Consider the following 19,781-nt stretch of genomic DNA (forward strand, 5'->3'; position numbering starts at 1 on the left):
CAGCCCCAGGCTGTGGAATTTGCTGGGTTTCAAATATTATTTCCTTATGCTGCATTCAATTCTTTCAATATGCAGAGTTAATTTGCTTTCTTTCTCTGTATATATTTGCACGTGCCTCGCTGAAGTGTTACCATGTCAACAAGAATAATTACGGTATGTGTAAATATATTTGTGTATCCTAAAATTTATATGCACACTCACAGACCCATACTTATACACACACAGCACCCCCCAAATCAGACATCGAAAGTTGCCTTTTTTTTCTTTTTTTTTTTTTTCTGTTGACATGGTAACACCGGCTAGATGAAAGTAACAGCGCTCTTTCAAAATGCTATTTAACATGATGCCTCTTCTCTGCAGAGCCATCATTTCAACAGTACACATGGCAGACACTTGCAAGCCTGAGCTGTGAGCTGCAGTCAGGTGGAGCCAATACATAAACTGGCACAACAGAGACCATCCATGCATTGCGCCGGGAGAGTTGATATAATTGGCTGTGCACAGCAAAGTCACGTCTCAGTAGTTTAAACTACCATAACATCCCTAAGAAATTACCCAAAAACTCTATTGCATTCTTCCCTCCAAGCTTAGTCTGTAAAAAAAAAAATAAATAAAAAAAAATCACTTCCTCGAGTCTTGACAACTGACTTCTTCATTATAAGGCAGTTTTAATAATGCCATCCAGCCAGAGTGTGCTAGGGCATGAGATGGAGTGATATAATGACTGCTCTCTCCTTCCCTCTCTACAGCCGTCTTGCCTGAGGCTGCTAACCCAAAGTTTCAGCTTCTATGCCAACTGTGTGCATTAATCACACCAAACCACACGGCACAATCCAGAAGAGTACTCAGACTTGCATGCGAACAGATAACAAGGGTGATTTCTGAGGCTGGGGGACACGGTAACGTCACTGGGGCTGGCCTCAAGGCCATGGAGTCCCGCACAGGAATGCCCACATCGCCCCAAGGACTTGCTGTTGGGATACCCTGCACCTTTTAGGGAAAGCAAAAGCGTTTTCCAATTTGGTTTAAACTTTTTGGGAGCAGAATACCCTCCAAGCACCCATTCCTCACCACCTCCATTTGGCAGGGCTACCCCACCATTAGCTAAGCATCCCTTGGGATCCTGGCCAGCCTTAAGGACCATCAGGCAAGCACCCTTGGCCAGTTCCTGCCTTGGATCCTCTCATTTTTCTTACAGGCTGCAAGCACAGTACTCAGCACAGAAACTCAAGCCTCATCCCCAAGGAGTGGCACGCAGATCTTCTGAGAAGGTAACTACCCAGCAGCATCTCCCCGGGTGCTGAGGTGAAAGTGAGTCCCCGGCGTCGCGCTGCCCGAGCACCGGGCACCAGCCAGGGCTGGGCTGCTGGCACAGGGCAGCAGGAGCTCAGCCAGAGCTGGCACCTCGCAGGGCACTTCCAGACCTGGAGGGTTCAGGAGACCTCCCTCGTCAGAGATGCGTTAGCAGAGATGAATAAGGCAGTCTAAGCATAAGGAAACTTTTAAATGGCTCTCAAGTTGCAAGATAATTTGTATTCCCCTCTCTTCATACCAACACATTAACCAAATACATTATTTCCATAATGAGGAGATGAACATCTGTGTGGCTTCCCAAAATTTCAAGTGGCAATACTCAAGACAAGTATTCTCTCTTTGGGGACTGACACATCAGCATTTTAAATAACTGCCAAAGCTAAAAACATAAGTTAAATTCTAAGGAGACGTTAAAAGAGAAAGTTCAGGTACATATATTTTTTGTTTTTTAAATAAAGCACACCAATTTAACTCCACAAAAGTTGCTGCAGTACTGTATTAAACTTCTTTCTTGGCCCTGTTTAAGTGAACTGCTTAATGCAAATTTTAATAGAGTACAAGACAAACATCTGAAGCAGCGTTACATAATTGAAAATTACTGTAAGACAGAGCCGGGTCTCCGAAGCAGTGCTCGGGCTCCCAAACCCCGTGGTGTGGTGGAGCGGCCCATAGCCCCTGCAGGCGAGATGCCATCTCCCTAGGCTGAAAGCCCACGCCACCAGCCAGGTGCAGGGACGTGCTCCCAGCTAACCTGCATCCTTCTAGCCTTTGTCCAATAAATCCAGCAGATCCCCAGGAAAAAAAAGAAATCCAGAACCCCAACTTTGCAAAGAGGCTGTCCCACTGCTTAGTTTCTGATTTAAGCCATTGCTTACGGCAGCTGGAAAGCCTCAGAAGCCATTTCCAGCCCCAAACAGGGCACACTGACAAGTGCCCATCACCAGCCACCCCTGCGTGGGTCGGGGCCAGCAGCCACTCAAACCTCCCACTCAGAAGCGGCCACCCCGCAGATTTTGTTTCATCCCAACCCAATGCCTCAGCTGGGCATGACTACCAACACACAAGAAATCCATCTTCAGCATCTTTTCTTCCACACGACTCTGATACTTTTCCTGTTGTCCTTGACTCCTGCACGCAGCAGCAGGCTGTAGCCGTCGTAAACCCACAAAATCCACAAGCCAAGGGATAAAGGCAGAGAACAACAGGCTCTTTCCATGCAAGTGCCTTTAGCAGCAAAGCCTATGTGGCAGCTCAGCACACCTCTGCTGAGGAACAGAAGGGATGTCAATAACATCCAGATGTCATTAGCAACTCCTTCCATTAAATCCTAAAATATTTTTCTTTGGAAATTCACGCTATGTGAAGTGGTAATCAAACTGAGAAACACAAAGAATAAACTTGAAAACAAAGATTCAAAGTATGTCCTCATTACAAGGCTACTTTCAACCAGTTAACCACCATGAGTATCCCAGAACAGAAATTGGAGAGAGAAATAGAAATAAAAGGTTAGTTTCACTTCAGAAATACCTGTGGGAGCTTACTGCGCCACAGGTGCTCAGGTACACGCCACACTGCAGAAAGCCAAGAACTGCACCTACTGTCCTCAGCACAGGGAAGTAAAAACGTGGGCACCATACCTGCTCGTGGAGAATATATGGAAGCCTAGGCACTACAGGTGGCTGTTATCAGTGTAATAGCAAAACAGTGACTCTAATTAGGCTTAATCATCATTCACAAGCAATTAGACCATTCTCTTTTCAGTAGTAATAATCAAATTGATGCCACTCACGTGCTTCATACTTACTTCCACAAATTGTAACACAATTACTTTTTGGAAGGTGAGATACATCAGGACCATGAGCCATTGCTGAACCACCAGCAGAGCTGAGAGAGCAGTACGAGAGGTTTTTTCTTCCCCCACTGCCTGTGTTTTTCTATAAGTGGAAACCTTCCATTTGCCTGGCCCTTTATTAAATAGCTTCCATGATTAATCACATTTTTAATTGTGTCATAACTTAGTTAAGAGGGAGGAAAGACTCCAAGTGCAATAAGCTTTGGTTGACTGCAGCTCAATGCCAGGTGTGTATGGGAGCTCTTGGCGCACTCCCCCATGCACACGCATGCGCCGTACACCCAGAGCTGTGGCTCCTGCCTGTTTTGCAGGGGAGGAGCAGCACAGGGGCAGCTCAGCCAGCAGCAGGACAGACACACAGCACCTGGGCTCGGGCTGCACCAATAGCCTCTGCTCCCCAAAACCCCCGTCACCCAAAGCCAATGGAATTTTTCTAGCAGAGAAATCGCCAATTAATTTGCCCCATCTCCCAGCAGACGTGGTGCTCAGCATTCCTGGCAAGCCCTCCTCCCTGCGGGCAGCAATGCTGCGCCATGCTTCTGGGGACGGATGCTCCCAAATGTGCTGCAAGCTGCTCAGCAACGGTACCCGAGGGGCTGGCCGAGCTGCTCCTTTCTGGAGGCAACATCAGACAGCAGGCTGGCAGGGAGCAGCAGACACAGAGGGCAAAGAGAAATCAGCTGAAGGCTCCTTCAAGGGGATTAGTAATCACTGGATTCTCAGACACAGAGCCTGTGCTTTCTCTCTAGCTCTTTTTCTTTCTTTCCCCTAATTTTAACAGTAGTTTGAGAGTGGGCAGAGGCAGTGTGACAACTTAACCAGAGGCTTTCCATCTTACAGCACCCCAAAGTAAGCGGGCATTGCCCATGACCACATCCTTCACCCCCTTCCAGCCCCAGGCTCCGAGGTGGAGCAGCAGGCTGAGGCACACCACGGCATGCTGGTCGCATTACAGCTCTGCTAACGTGAACAAGTGAATCAATTTCCAGATGGACCATATCACATAATTGAAACAAAGACTGAACTACACTTTGAAGACGTATTACCATAAACTGCACAGAGGGGTATCTTGACTTGCAAACACATAGTTCTTCACCATCCTACAATTATATTTTAACTATGAGGCAAAAGGTTTGTGTTTATCTATTGTTACCAGGAGATCAAGATCATTGGTCTATTGACTCCTGCTTCATTTCTCTAAAGAGCTAGCATATGTGATTACATGGAGGATTTTTTTTTTTCCTATATTATTTTCCATTTCCTTTGCTGTCACGTAGTCAGTCAACAAAATGAAAACACATTCCCCAAGCAGATCTGCAAACCCAGCATGAGCAAAGTGGGCACTTTAGCATTCATTGTATCATCTTTAAGGAAATTATGTGTATTATTATGTGTATTATTTCCTAAACTATTACTTTCAAAAGTCTATAACCATTCAAGCATTAACAATGCAAACTAAAAGGAAAAAAAAAACAAACCACTCCAATCAAATAAACAAGTAAACTCCTTCAGATCTCTGCCCACTTACTAAAATTAGCACATTTATTTTTGTGTCTGAACCTGTCTTACCCAGTGGGGCTCAGCCTGTTTCAGAAACACACAATTCATGTGTGTGCACGCACGTGGAGCCCCAGCAATGGAGAAGCTGGAGCCCACAGAGATCCCCCCTGGGATGTTCCAGATCCCCGTGGTGAGAACTAGGACAGTAATCAATAGCTACTCATGCAGGAAAACACCAACACTAATAAACACATAATGCTCACAGTGAATTCATTCTAAATGTGTATTGCAGCCATATTAATTTGTGGCTTGCAAGCAGGGATGCCATGCTTGCATTTTACTTTAATAAAAGCCTCAACCCTTTTTATTTTCACTTTGCTTGAGAGATTATGAACTAGTATTTCTTTTCTGGCTTTCCAATAAAGAGAAAGAATAGGTAAGTCACAGAGGATTTCAGAGACTAATTTTAAGTGGCCTGGAGAGAGAATCTTTTTAGGTTGTGGTTACCGAGTCAGAAATACCATATGAAAAAAAAAAAAAAATTCTTCTGAGAATTTAGGAACTCCTGCTTTCAATTTCTTTCAAAGACAGACAAAAAATAACCCCAAAGAGGAAGAGTAATATTAAACAAGTTAATACTTACCAGCATTTGTAAAGAGTAATGCAAGAGCTGATAAGATAAAGAAATGTATGAGATGTATGAATTCAAGCAGAGTGGAAATAAAGTTACTGTAAATATATTAGACTGAAAGTTATCTTGGTAGAGGATTTAATATACATGAATGAATTACATATGTGATTTAATAGACATTTCTGATAAAATACATGCAGTCTCTTGGAGAAGCAGAAGCGCTGAGCACTGAATGCACATACCTGCCCCCTCATCCTCCCGACAGCTGGGTGGGGAAGGGCAGGAACAGCACAGAAAGGGAAGGAGACCCCACAGATACCACAGCAAGCCCCCCAGGTGCCGTGAGCTCCAGCTGCCAGCGCAGGTTCAATGCAGCTCAGCTCTGCTTTGCTACCACACAGGAACCTGCCTCACCCCATGCCCCACACAAACCCCGTTGGAAGGTGTCAGCAGGGCAGTTGCTGATGGCATGGTGCTACAGGAGATGCTCCCAGCAGTGGGATCCATCTCGGCTTCTGCCTCTCCCTGAAAAAGCCACTTCTCCAGTGGGCTACACTGGTATTTAGTTAGCAGATGGCAGGTATATTAATGTTATTTTATTTTCTTGTTGAAAAAAAAAAAACCAAAACCCAAACTTGTAGAAAAGACAGAGGACCAAACCTTTTATTTCTTCCATCACCTTATGGCACAAGCAGATTGTATTTGTATTCTGTGTTTCACTGCCCCCAATTTCAGTGTCTGAAGCTTCCCAAAATAAAACACTGTAATAATTATAAAGGAAAACGGTCACTTAGTATCCATGGACCTAATCCCAAAGTCCTTACTCAGAGCTCTTTCTTGAGCCCAAATTCACCACAGACATGAACAAACATTGAGACCATTGGTTCTGCTCAAAGAAGCATCATTCCTCATTGCCTGTTTTGCAGCATCTATGGGCAGTCCACCAGGCACTGGACTGGAAATGCTACGTACTATATTAAACTCTTTCTGCTTTGCCAAAGCCGTATACCAGAGAGGAAAAATTATCTGTTTCATTAGGAACAATCTGTGGCTCTCAGCCCTCCTGCAGAACGGCATTTTTAAAAGGAGGTATTTGGGACCATTCATGACTATTTTTACCTAACCCAGGAACAGTTTACATCAGAAAGCTCCTGCAATTTCTGTTTGACATGAAAAAATACATGAAATATACATGGTAAAACAAACACTTCCAAGATACTTCCTGTGCATTAGACAAATGTCTTAACCTCTTAAACTATAATGTCAGAAATATCTGTAAAGATGCAACCTCATGCCAAGAGGAGAGGGGAGCTCCTCCCTCTCCCTCCCCATTCCCACAGAAGCAGCTCCAGCCACGCTGGCAGATGTAGGGTATGATGCTTCAGATGGGCTGCAGGAACACCTCACCACCACCCCTCCCTAATGCCCTTCTCCTGCACCTTTGTTTCATCAACAAAACCACCCGCACTCCCAGCTCAGTACTGGAACACCCTCCCAGCTCTCTGCATCGGCCGGGGTGAGTTAAGGAGGCAAACGTAATGCCAGTGCTGTGCTTGGCACAGTATCAGTGCCAGCACTGCTCTAAGGGAGTGGGAGAAGGTGGTAAAATCTTTTCTTGACTTCTGTTTCTACGTTGAAACAGAATTCCAAACTAAAACATTTATACATATATATATAATTCTGCATGAGCCAGCTCTGGTTCAGTGGCTCAGAGGGGCTCACTCACACTGGGTCTGGTGAGGTCCCCTGAGCTCCAGCCCTTCCCAGATTCTGTTTTACTAACAAATGGAAAATTAATTCCTATGAACAAATGAGGCTTAAAAGTCTGCACAGAAGCAAAGACTAACAGCACTAGAAAACACTAGGATTTCCTAGTGTGTGTGTCTGTGTGTGCGTGGGAAACCATCACTTGCCTTCTTCATGTGCTTGCTGTGTGCTAGCCATGTGCTGCTGAGCTCCGCTCGCAAGGATGGGAAGTTTGGTTGCTGCCCTTGGCTCTGCTGCCTCGCAAAAACGCTGGAAAGCAGCATATGGCTGTCTGCTGTGTGGAGGAAGAAATGCTCCCCTGTGATGCCTCTCTAATCACGGGTACCCGTCACCGCCTTCTGCGCAGAGCAAACCTGCAGAGGAAGGCTTGGAGGTTCCTACCAGATCACATGCAGATCAGGAGCTGGCACACCAAGATAGCAGGCTTTCTAAAAATAAAATTCTTCCTTTCTGGAGGGAAATACTGTGCCCAAATGTGTCCAACAGACAGCTCAGACAACTTCAGCATTAGATCACTGAGAGGAAAATTGTTCTTCAGAAGATTTAATTCAGGTTATCCCAAAACAAAGACCACTGATGATATATCCAGTGATCAATAGCTAAATATTACTCTGTGAATTCTTAGAGCACCAACCAATTTGTGTGTGTATATATGTGCGTATGCATCTCCTTCTCTCAAAACAACCACCCACACAGTCTCCAGTGTCCTGAAATAACAGTTGAATATGAACATCAAAGAGAAGATGCCAACATAAGCCCTGGGAGCAATATGCAAAGCACAGAAATACAGAGACACAGACATGTACTCACCGAATGAGTAACAGCTGGCTCGCGTCAGAGAAGCACCTCCAACCTGAGGAAGCTGAGTCTGTTGTGGGTTGGGCAAGCAGTTCATTTAATTTCAAGGGGGTAAAGAGAAAGCTCCCTGTATCTTTATTTTACAATGGTTCTTTATGGTCCAATTAGAGCTTTCTACCTAATTTCTTTGCTACGAAGCAGCAATGCCATTTGAAAAGGTACTGGTTCAAACCCCATCTGAAATAAAATTTCTTGCTAATGCCATTGTGGTTATGAGCTGTGTCTTGTACTGAGCAGTGGCAGATAACTCTCTTTAATACTCCAAAAAGATCACATCTTCAAAGTGTCTAAGAAACCCCAAAAGAACTCCCATAACTGAACACCACAACACAGCCAGAAGTGTAACTTCAGCAAAATACTATGCTGCAGAGAAGGAGAAGTTTACATTTTGACTTGCAGTGGTATGTGTTTTTTCAAAACGTGCTGCCTCATGGGAGCTCAGGTCTGGAGTGCTATGGGGCACTGCCTTTGAGTCGGTGGCAGCACAGAGATTGCAGCCGAGCCTGTACTTCTCAGTGACTAACACTTACAGGCAATCTTGAACAAAAGGAACAAACCCAGAGGCCTCAATGCCTTCATTTAAAAGGAAAGTACAAAAACAACATTAATCTGAAACTTTACAAACATTGTGTTTCTTAGCTTCTCTATATCTGCATATTAAAAAATAATGCTACCCTTAAGCCACTCTCTCTTTGAACTTACTAAACCTCTCCCCAAAGCTTTCGCTTCAACCCTGGAATGCGAAGCACTGTGCTCCTACTGCAGTGCCACAGTGAACGTACAGTGTCTGCCTGCAGCCCGGCACAGCCCCGCCTGCCTGGACCCCCAGCACCACCATGTCCCCCTGAGCCCGGGTGTCACCGCGTGGCGGTATCTGAGCCAGCATTTCATTGCTCCGTGCTCTTCGTCGTGAAGCTTCAAACTGGCAGCCCACGGGAGAGCACGGGGCAAGCAAGGCACGGAGCCCGGCTCGCCACGCAGCCCAGCTGACGCACGCTGGCTTTGGCAGCGCTCAGCCCAGCGCACCTGCTGCCCTCCTCGCACTGCCCTCCCGCAGCATGAGTCCCAACGGACACAGGCAAGAAGCGATGAGACTCAGCACTAACCCAGGAGGACTCAAAGCTAATCTTAACTCCCGGAGTGACTTTTTCAACGGGCTGGAATTGATATGCAACAAACTTTTCAAGGTTGCTAGTGTGCCTTGGATTCCCAGTAATCATGATATTAATTTAAATTCAATTCACAGCTTCGTTAGCCTTGGGAAAGAAACATTCCCAACAAGTTTGTGGGTAGAATGACTTGAAACACTGTGTGATTGGTACAGAAAAACAAAAAGGCAAGCTCTTCCTTCACGGCGCCTGGCCAGCCAACGGGTTCTCTATAAGGAATGTGCACTTTTTGACAAAACATACCAAAATAACAAACCTATCTTAACAGATGATACATTCCTGTATTTACTTAATAATATGAGCACACAACACCCTAGTATTTTAATTCCAAAGCTGGTAAAGACAATTTACTCATGGGGGGGAAAAACTGCAAACAAACCTTTACATATATTGCCCTTCGTGCAAACTTTACTTGTAAGAGCGTCCAAACCAGAGTTGCTCTGCCAAGTTACTGACCCAAACGTGTATTTCCTGATTGGCGTCGCTTGCAATTACACTATTTAAAACCCCAGAAACCAGGGCATGCCCCCCAGCTGCTGGGGCTGCTGGCAGTGCGGGGAAAGGAGGGCGACGGAGCTGGCCCCACTGCTCTCAGCCAGCCAGCCCGGAGGTGCCAAGCACCCACAGCCCCACCGATACCGGAGCCTTCCAGCAGTGCCGAAAGCAAAACAGGTCAGATGGGTGGTGGCAAGGAGAGGAGAGGAACAGTCAGGGGAGGTGATGGGAGGAATGAGTAAATCCAGGAGTGGCAGCCCATGATACTTCTGTCTTTTCCCTTAATGATGGGCATCCCCTCTGGCTTTTGATGTCTGTGGGCTCTGCTACAGTGAGGCTGCAGCGACCCCCCGGTCCTGACAGCCCCACAGCCCAGGATGAACCAACCCAACCCCCCAGCCACATCTTTCCATCTCACTCACTCTACCTAAAGGCACTCGCACTCCAAGGTCAGAGAAAAAGCTTGAGAACAACAGAGCACAGTTAAAGTCTCTGAAAACGGCTGTGAACAAACAAACAAACAAATCCAAACTCGACTATTTTACAAATCTTATTATGACAGGTAAGACACCCTTCCGTTCTGTTCAGGGAGGAGGTGGGTAAGTTCCACACAAAGCACATCTCTCCCGGTGAAACATCCTGGGGTAAATGCAGCCACAGCTGGATGCAGAACAGCTTGCCCATATTTATTAATGTTGGATAAAACTCAATACTGTCTCTAACAGAGGAAAATGAACTCCAAGCTCCTTTGCTTTGCTAGACTGGGGATGTGAAGGTAAAATATTTGAGAGTCACTAAACAGTGAGAGAGAACTGAATTTTATTATTTTCTTAAATAACCACTCTCACTGTTTTTTTCCTGGGTTTAACACTGCCCAAACAAATAAGAAGCAAATCAGCTGTTGTTGGATTTAAAACCAAAACATTAAAAACATGATTTACCATCTCTCTGGAAGACAAACAACTGAAAAATTTAAGGACAGTTATGTTGGTTTAGAGCACTTGCAATGCTTCTGGTGGTATTTTTTTGGAATTTTGTATTTTTTTTTAATAGCTAAGCACTTCCTTGTGCTGAATTTGAGCCATCCTTCAACCTCTTAGCTGAGAGCTTCATGAGATTACAAACCTCAGCCACATCCACAGCTTGCTGGAATTAAATCATTAATCTTAAATCCAGTTGAAACCCTGTTGGTTAGTCATCAAATTCTGAACTCAGACCATAAAGAATATATTCTTTTTTTCATTATCAGCAAAGCATTTTGCAACACCTTCAAAAATAATCAACATCATATATATGTATATATTAGCCTCTGTATTTCTCTTACAGCTGTTCCTCTCCTTGGTTTCATTTCACTGTGAGCTGGTGTCCGTGAAAACAGATCACATACAAGTAAGAAAGATAAGGAAGACTATTTTAGAAGGAAAAAAGTTGGAGGAAAAACTGGATATCTGAAATTGTTAAGTCAGTAGCATGGAAGCAAACAACGTGAACCACAGTGTAACAGCCCAATTCCAATATTTTTGTGCAGAAAAGAGACACAGAACAACAGAAAGCAAGATGTAAGTAGAGAATTGTTTATCTTTACAGCTGAGGTTAAGAGGAAAACAATTTCTAACACATCCCTGAATAGAGAGACATTTTCAATCCATGGAAATGATATATATTTAATTCTGAAACTTTGTAAGAGCCACTGGAGGCATTTGGACTCCTTAAAGATATGGCTGTGATTTTCAGTAATTACCGATCTCTGTTCTAGTTCTATCTCTAGGACTTTATGATCCATATTCCCCAAAAAGCAAGTGTTCAATATCTTCCACAGATCTCGTGAACCTCAGTGGTTAGGCTGACTGGGCAGATTACAAATTTACTACTACCTCTTGAAAATACTAGTTTTCACTACTTCATATGGGGGACTTAACAGACACTAACAGGTATTAGCAAGGGCTTACCAGGTATTAGTTCTTCCTGTGCCAAGCCTTGAGCGAGAGGTTGGAGCTTGGAGAGGATGCCCAGGGATGCCGCCCCAACTGTGATGCCTGGACACGCTCTGGGCACCTCACCCAGCTCTGCATGGCACCAATGGCAAAAGCCTAAATCTTGGAGTGGCATAATAGGAATGTTTTTGCAGGAATAAAGCTGCTTATTTCCTCATTTCAGCTGTAACACTGCATTGGATAAAAATACATTGCTGGCCTGCCATGCAGCGAGCTGTAGCCACCTTGCAAAGGTCTAACCAACATCCTGACTGCTGCTGTTCTACCTGCTACGCCTGCTCTCTACTGCCACACTCCTGAAGGAGTTTAATGAGCCATTTTTAAATCAGAATAGACACTAGACACTGCTATAAGCAATTTTTAAATGTGCAGTGTGGATGTGGCTTAGACTAGAAGAAAAAATTTGGGGAAAAAAAAATGTGTGTGTGTGGGGAAGACTATCATTCTGAAACCCAAGACCACCTACCTGGCTCCATTCCCCAGACCTGAGTATCTTCTGGACATGGATTGTCTAACAGCTTTCCATATTGGATTCAGCAAGTACTGCACAAACCTGCTCCTAAAGGATCAGGCTTTTCCATCCCTCATGCCACAGATATTTTGTTATCACTAGCAGAAAGATCTGCTCTTCCTCCAGGGAAAGAATTTAGGAACTCCTGACTTTGAATCTGCCTGCTAGGGAGAACTTCAATTGATATTTGGACTAGTCATAATATCATCTTTAATCAGAGGGTCATCCAGCTAACATATATACATCTATATGGTGTAATAAAGACAGCTACCGCAGGCAGTTAAAACATGTAATTAGATTTGGGTAGAGTAGTGATAACAAGAGGAGGAAATACTCTCAAGTTTATTCAATCTACTGAAACATGAAGAAGTAAAGTGGCAGTGGAATATTTAAAAGTCAGTTTGTGATTAAAAAGATTGGTGCAGAAGAAGTTCAGTTCCATCTACAAAGAAATAGGGTTGTGGCCCACCACCTGGGCTCCCCGGCCATCACCTGGGGAAGTCCGCAGCTGGAATGATAGACCAACCCACAAGAACCCAGGGAGTGTTTCCATATTTTGCTTCTTGCTGGTTTGGATGGTCTACAAAGCTTCTGGGACTTCAAATGAAAAACACGACAAATGCACAACTTCCTCTTAGACTGTCACTGCCTAAGGAAAAGACAACCACGTATGGTAATTCGCTAGTCTGAAGGCAAGTAGCTCAGCTGAACTGCAAGAAAAAAAAAACCACTGCTTTTATGAAGTCTCAACCTTTCTTTTCCTTTTTCCACTGCGCTTCCATTTTCCCTCTGGCACTTGAAATTTTGAGGACTTGTTAGGCTTGTCTCCACATCTCCCGTTTTTACCATGATCCTGCTAGCATTGTTACTCTACAGCAGCCTGCTTTTGCTTGCCTGAAACCCTCCTGTAGCTCACACTTGCATCTCTTTGCAGCATTTCACCCTGCCCATGATCAGTGGGTCACTCCTGTTCTTCAACACCAAACTGATGTGGGAATCTCCCCCATATGCAACATTTATCTTTCTATTCAGGCGAATAAAGAACAACAAGGGTGTCTGGGGAATGAAAGCAGCAGTAGGTAAAATCCCACCAAGTGCATTTTGGAGAAGAAAGGGTTTTTTTGCAGGTTTTTTTCTACTGTGGTGTTGTTTTAACGAATGTCAAATCCATGCAGTCACAGATGTTCATCATTGCTATAGTATTATTGTAAAATGAATAAATAGTAATATAGTAATAATACATCCCATTCAAACTTTAATTAGAAAACACAGGTTCTGCCTGTTGTCTACACTGTCTAATTTTTCCCATCCTCCAGCACTAACACTTGCTCGATGGTTACATTACACCTCTTCACAAAAACGTTACAAGGATGTACTGCGAGTAAAAGGCTATTCAAACTAAGGCATACGACCACAAACTCTTACACACATAAGCACAGGTCCTTGCAGTTCTGCAATGCAACAGTGTGCTTGTTCCTCTGAGCATACGCTGAGTCTCAGGACTGGGCTTATGTTTTAATAATCCTCTCTAAGCATGTGGACACGCCATCACCTGTTTTTGGAAGAGTTGCAAGCAACAATAACCAGAATACAATATTCTGCTGCCCTAGTTACTCTAAACCCACCCATCCCTCCCCCCCCCCCAAAAAAAAAAAACCCCAAACCCACAACAAAACATACATTCTGCCTTTTTTTTTTTTTTTTTTTTTCCACTGAAAAGCTCACAAAGCCTTTCAACTTAGGTGATACTTGGTTAAGTTGGCTATGGAGCATGTTCCAAACACAACTTTTCATGAAGCAATTACTATTTAAGCGTGCACTTCCTCTGGCTCACAGTCTATTGCAATTATGCAAATAAGATGCAACTTTATCCTTTCAGCATAATTACATCAAACACAATTGGGCTATATTAAGACTGACTTAAGATGAATTAATTCAGTTCATGTAATGATTTCCTAAATCACCCCATGGGACTATGGCAAAGAAAATTCTGTCCCAAGAGTGACATCAAGTATTGAGACAAATAACTGCGTATCTGGGGGCTGATTCTCCAAGAAACCGAGCGCTTAGGACTCTCTCTGGAGTAGGAGGCTGCTGGGATATTCCCCCTGTTACCAAAAATAGGAACTTCGAATGGTACGTATGTAGACAGGCATAAACACATCAGCACATCTGCACTTCACATCTGTATGTTGAATTGAGGAGTCGTGGCTGGGGGAGAAAAGCTCTCTGAAAAATGCTGTTTTCTACATAATGACCCTTCCAGTTTATGATCTACATGACCAACAGCTTTACAGACATAAAAAAAAAATCTGATAATCCAGAGTGTACCATATACACTTGAACATGCAGGCACATTAATTTTCAATGTAATATAACATTTTGTGGCTTATTAGCCTAACATTTTTCCCCGAAGCATGAGAAGAGGCTAGCAGTACCACGTACTTCAGGTTAAGGTATAGGGCTGCAGTGCTCTCTTTCCTCTGAAGTTTTTTAGGAATCTTCTAATGGATTATAAATGCTATTTAACACAGTGATCAAAGGAAAAGGAATAATAATTTAAAAAAAGCCCAAACCCAACCAAGATGCTCTTGAGGAGTAAAAATAAGGGTAACCCCCTCATTCATGACTAATTAAGAAGCTTGCAGCAGTCCAGCAGGAATTAAGCTGGTGCGTAACTGCTGCCTTGACCTGGCCCCCGTAAGCCGCAGGGCAGGGGCTGCAGGGCTGCAGCCCACCACACAGAAAGGAGACTGCTAGGCTGGGGTGCTGCTCAAGACATGGTCCTTCAGGGCAAACTGCGCTCCATTCTGTTAATTTAGTTTGTTTCCATCAATTTACAGGGGGAAATCAAGGCTTCTCATGTCATTTATTTTATGTCTTCATCTAAAGAAATGCATTACTAAATTTTAGGAAGCAGATGTTCCTTGCTGGATGATGAAAGAATGACATTAAAATGCTTATTTCCAGTTCTCTTGGATTCATAGCCAAATGAAATTACTACAACAACAGAAAGAAAAACAAAACAACATACAGCAGTCCAAATGCAAGACAGGCAGACGATCCATATGGATAACAGCCTCGCTAAGGAAAGAAATGCTAATACCTAAGGATTACTTAGCTCTGTAAGTAACAGATTTCAGTGGATGTTTCTTAGTGGATGAAACAGAAATGGAATCAGTCTGAAAGGGGAAATGTTGAGTTCTGGAAAACTGCTTCAGGAGAATGGGAATTGGCTCTGCACTCTTAACCATCCCTTTACTCTTCTTCCTAACAGGACTAAGCAGATGGCAGATACAGATGGCAATTAGGGATGGATGAACGGGATCAAAAAAGGTAAGAACCAGCGTGAACCTTTCTGAGCGGTCACAGAGCAGCCAGGAAACATTTGCTATTGACAGTGCAACTGCTATTCTGGGACGCTTTGCTCTGCCTCCCCTTTTCACACCAAGTACAGTACCCACTTCTGGCTGAGTGTTTTTCCCTTTCTGGAAAGCAACCTGGAACTCATGGACCTCAAAATATCTGTCTGCTGTATGGCAGCCGTTCCTGAAGGAGGAACACAATTATATATACAGGCAAAATGAAATTTAAGCATCACGAACAAGTAGTCATGCAATCTGCATGACTACAAGTGCAAAATGCAACCAGCCAACTTTTAGACATTAGTCTAATGTGTTCACTGAATGAGGAGGTATTTGTGGGCTCAGTGGACAGGGTTTTTTTCAGATACACTAAATACACTGATATTTGTAACCGTTATTTAACTGACTGTCTGTACCTGAACCCTTCCACTCTGTTATCATCACTTATTCTGTCCAAAAGCAAACCTCATGTTTCCCATTATGTGCAATGTGCCTAATGTGTAATATAGAAGGAAAATATATTTAAACAAACAAATTCGGAAAGTTTTTGTTTCTGGATACTGTTGGCAGACTTTTTGTTTCTGCGTCAGAAACCCTCAGGGATCAAAACAGAGAGTATGGAAAGATGACTAAAATATCCTGGTTTTCAGAAACAAAACACTCCACTGTCTATCAACTTCACGTATTTATGGAGAAATAACATGTGAAAATGCCTCCAGGGTTTAAAAAATGTAAAAGGATGAGGCATATCATATACCTGAGAAGAATAACTAATGCAGCGGTAGTGCAGACAGTTGCAATGAACACAAATGTTGGTTTTGCAGTGAGTGAAGCTAGCAGGACTTATTTTAATGTGGGCAACACGTTCAGGGACTCTTTGGAGACCCTGCCTGACACAATGCCATGAGCCAGCCGAGGAGTTTGTGTTCTTTACTCAGTGCCTTCCTTATAAAGAACTTTTTGTATTAAAGAGAACATGGACTCTAACTGACAAATTTGGTTTGCCCAGAGGAAGCCACATAGATAGTTAGAATCTATAGAGACAAAGGGGATAACAAATTGAGGAGAGATCAGACAACAAACACTTCAGAACACAAAGACATGTTGAGAAACAAAGAAATTATGTAAAAAAAGTTTCCCATAATCTTTATATACACATTCGTATGTACAAGCACGTATATTTGCGAAGCACACAAGCAATACATATAAACAAATATCATGCTTGATCCGAATGAAACAAAAGTTAAGCTAAGTTTAAATGGAAAGTGCTGATCTAAAAAATATTTTTTCCTTCTTCAGTAGAAAAGTTATCCACTGCTTCAGGGAGGATACATAAAATGCAAAAGATTTTCTCTTCCTATGTATATACATAATATGTTAAAATCATTTTGGTTTACTTTCTTTTAAGTGATAAAGGCCCTGTCATACCACTACAGCTTAATATAAGCTCTGAAATCATGCTTTAAATAAATAACTGCTGGTAGTTTCTCAGCTGTGGAAATAATGTATAGTTTTCAGATGAGGAACACAGACATTTAGGAAAATTTCCAGAGATGAAGACTTAATGTACTTTATAGTCTTTTAATCATACCACGTCTGTACGCATTTATCCACAAAACACACAGGAGAAAAGTTTTTTTGGTACCACCAGTGTTCCAGGAAGCAGGAGGGAGACCTTACCCTCTATGGTGGCTCGCTTGGGCAGGATGGTGATGGCTCCCTCTGCGACGTCCTCCTGCTGCAGGAGCGGGCTCACCTTGGAGCCCCATGTGTCCGAGCCCACCCATAGGAAATGGCCAACCTGGTCTGCCCTCTTAGCGGCTGCAAGGATTTGCCTGCAGAAAAGATAGTTTTGTTCACAAATTAATATCACTTGAACATATAATTGCTTGGGGAAAATGGCGTACTGCAACTGCAGAATGAGCAGAAATTACTGTAACCAGCATGGCTCAGGAATTTCACAACACACTGTGTCACAATCCATGCAGCACAGGGGACTCTCTCTTAGTTCACCGCATGTCCTAAGACTGACATACTGATTCCACTCAAATGTGTATCTTTGCCATTGACTTTACTGCAACTTTATCCTAACTTCCTTGTGTCTTGTTTTGTAGAACTGAGCCTCTCAGCCACTGACAGTGCCATCACAATGTTAAGCTAATTTAAAATTCTGGAAAAAGAATATAGAAGACAGGCAACTGAGAAATGAAGGTCACACTTCTAAAATATTCTTTATATTATTTTATGAGCGAGGTGTATGTGGTTAAACCTTGAGCACCTCATGTGGTTTAACCTTGAGCATCCGAGTGATTTGATGACCAGCAACCATCATTTGCCATAAAACAGACTCTGACTTAGTGAATAATACATAGTAGTACAAGCTTGGAGAGAGGGGCACCTTCTGAATGCCTCTTTCAGTGGTAAGATCAGACTTGTCATCCATTGCGTGAGTGACACTATGCCAGGAAAAGCTTCCAGACCTTCATCAACAACATTCCTGTCTGTCCATTCCCCCCCCCCTTCCCCCCGCGATGTATGGTCTGGGGCACCATGTCAGCCAGGGCAGCAACAGCAGCACCTCCCTGCCTGGTGCCACCCTCCACAGTGCTCTTACCAACAGACATTTCCACTTCATTATTCATATTCTTATTTGCTTTCTCTTTTCTGCACAGCTATCAAGCACAAATGAATCAATTCCCTCAGTCATCCTTACTTTATGTCCTCATCATTGGCAAAAATAACGATGGCCCTGGCATTGGGAGTTTCTAGGAGCTGCTTGATAATTTTATCAAAGTCGATGGTCTTGTCTTTGCGATCCTGGGGGATTTTCAGGGACTGAGCAATGCAGAGCCCACCTGTTTAAGAAAGAAGAAAGAAGAAAAGGACTATGTCAGAGGAGAGCACAAAAAAGTCACTGGGAAATACACGTGGCTGGAAGGGGAGCCTGGCAGGAAGAGAAACTCTCCAACCGCATCGCTGCCCTTATGGAGCATTTAATCTTCACGTCATCCTTCCTGAGGGATTCGTACCATTTTGGGTTCTGCAGAGAGCACTCACTGCGCTACACACAGCCTGCATGACTGGGTAGGTTCACAGATTAAACAGATGGGCAAAACCAATATCATAGAAAAGTGAAATAAACAATTAAACCAGTCAGTAGAGGGATTAAAAAAACCCCACAAACCCAACAAACAGACAACAACCTGAACAAGCTTAAACTAATTGTGAAAAAACAGCAGGCTAAAAGGCATGTGACGTCGACAATGTATTAAGCAAACTATCTTGGTGAAGAGCTGAGATACTTTTTAATTTTACAAGTTGAAGGATATTGATGGAAAAGGCTTTCTCTGAAACAACGTATCTGGAACAGGAACAGCAAAGAAGTTGAGATATTGGCAAAGCAAAGATTGTTCAAGAAAATCCATACTTGTTCAAATGCCCATCACCAAATGGGATGGAGTGGCCCAAGCAACTGAAACCTCAAGATAAAGTACATGTCTGTGAACGGGACTTCTCATAAATACACAGGTAACACTGCAAAAATAGTATCAACACCATAACAGTGATAAATACATCCATACCGAAGAAATACTCACTTTTAGCACAGTTCACAGAATAGTTACATAGCTTCTTCTAGGCAAAAACCCCAACCAACCCAAAACCCCAAACCAAACCAAACAAAAAAAAAATCAATCACATTTGCAGTAAAAAAAACCCCACAAACATTTCCAGTGACCTTCTGCTTGTTATTGGCAGATGAAAACACAACTTTTGCCTTCGTTATTTTATTTCTTTGTGATAAACAGCATCTTTTATGGCATCTTAGATACCAACTTCCTCAATATACTGCACAGTGTGTTAATTAAGAAAGTATCAGAGATGCACAATAAGAAACAGCAGTGGGGATGAGTTGATTGAAAGACAGCAGGACAAAGGAGATAGTCACAGATATGCTTTAAAACACAGATCTAAAAGTACCATTATATGAAGTAACAGAGGAGGTGTTCTCAGGAAACGAACCCAGAGGCAGCAGCTTATCCACCACCCGAACAGGCTGCCTGCCCTCTGCCAGCGGACAAGGTAACCATCCCAAACCGCGTACATCCCAACGCAGGCGTACAAGCACCTGGAGGGAAACCACCCAGCATCCTCAAAGACCTGGTGTATTGTTTTAGAATTGCAAAATGCAGCTCTTCTGCAGATCTCAGAGCACTTTGCAAAGTAGGTCAGGATCATTTTTCCCTGATGGGATGTTTGGATGTTGAGAAGCTGAGACACGAAGGTTGCTTGAAGTCAAGCCAGGTTTGCTGGCACTAGCTGATCCA

General features: G+C 43.3%; 1 protein-coding gene across 3 annotated transcripts in view; it reads right to left on the reverse strand.

The window, feature by feature from the left end:
• The window catches only part of GRM7 (glutamate metabotropic receptor 7), a 304,194-nt gene that overhangs the window by 124,777 nt on the left and 159,636 nt on the right, over window positions 1-19,781 (reverse strand). For all 3 annotated transcript variants that reach the window (XM_027790619.2, XM_055804697.1, XM_027790620.2), the window contains exons 3-4: window positions 18,170-18,311; window positions 17,137-17,291 (exon numbers count right to left, since the gene is read on the reverse strand). In XM_027790619.2, coding sequence (XP_027646420.2) covers window positions 17,137-17,291; window positions 18,170-18,311 — 297 coding nt within the window. The remainder of the gene's footprint in view (window positions 1-17,136; window positions 17,292-18,169; window positions 18,312-19,781) is intronic.

This window comes from Falco peregrinus, chromosome 5 (genome assembly GCF_023634155.1).
Source record: "Falco peregrinus isolate bFalPer1 chromosome 5, bFalPer1.pri, whole genome shotgun sequence".
In the NCBI taxonomy this organism is placed as follows: domain Eukaryota; kingdom Metazoa; phylum Chordata; class Aves; order Falconiformes; family Falconidae; genus Falco; species Falco peregrinus.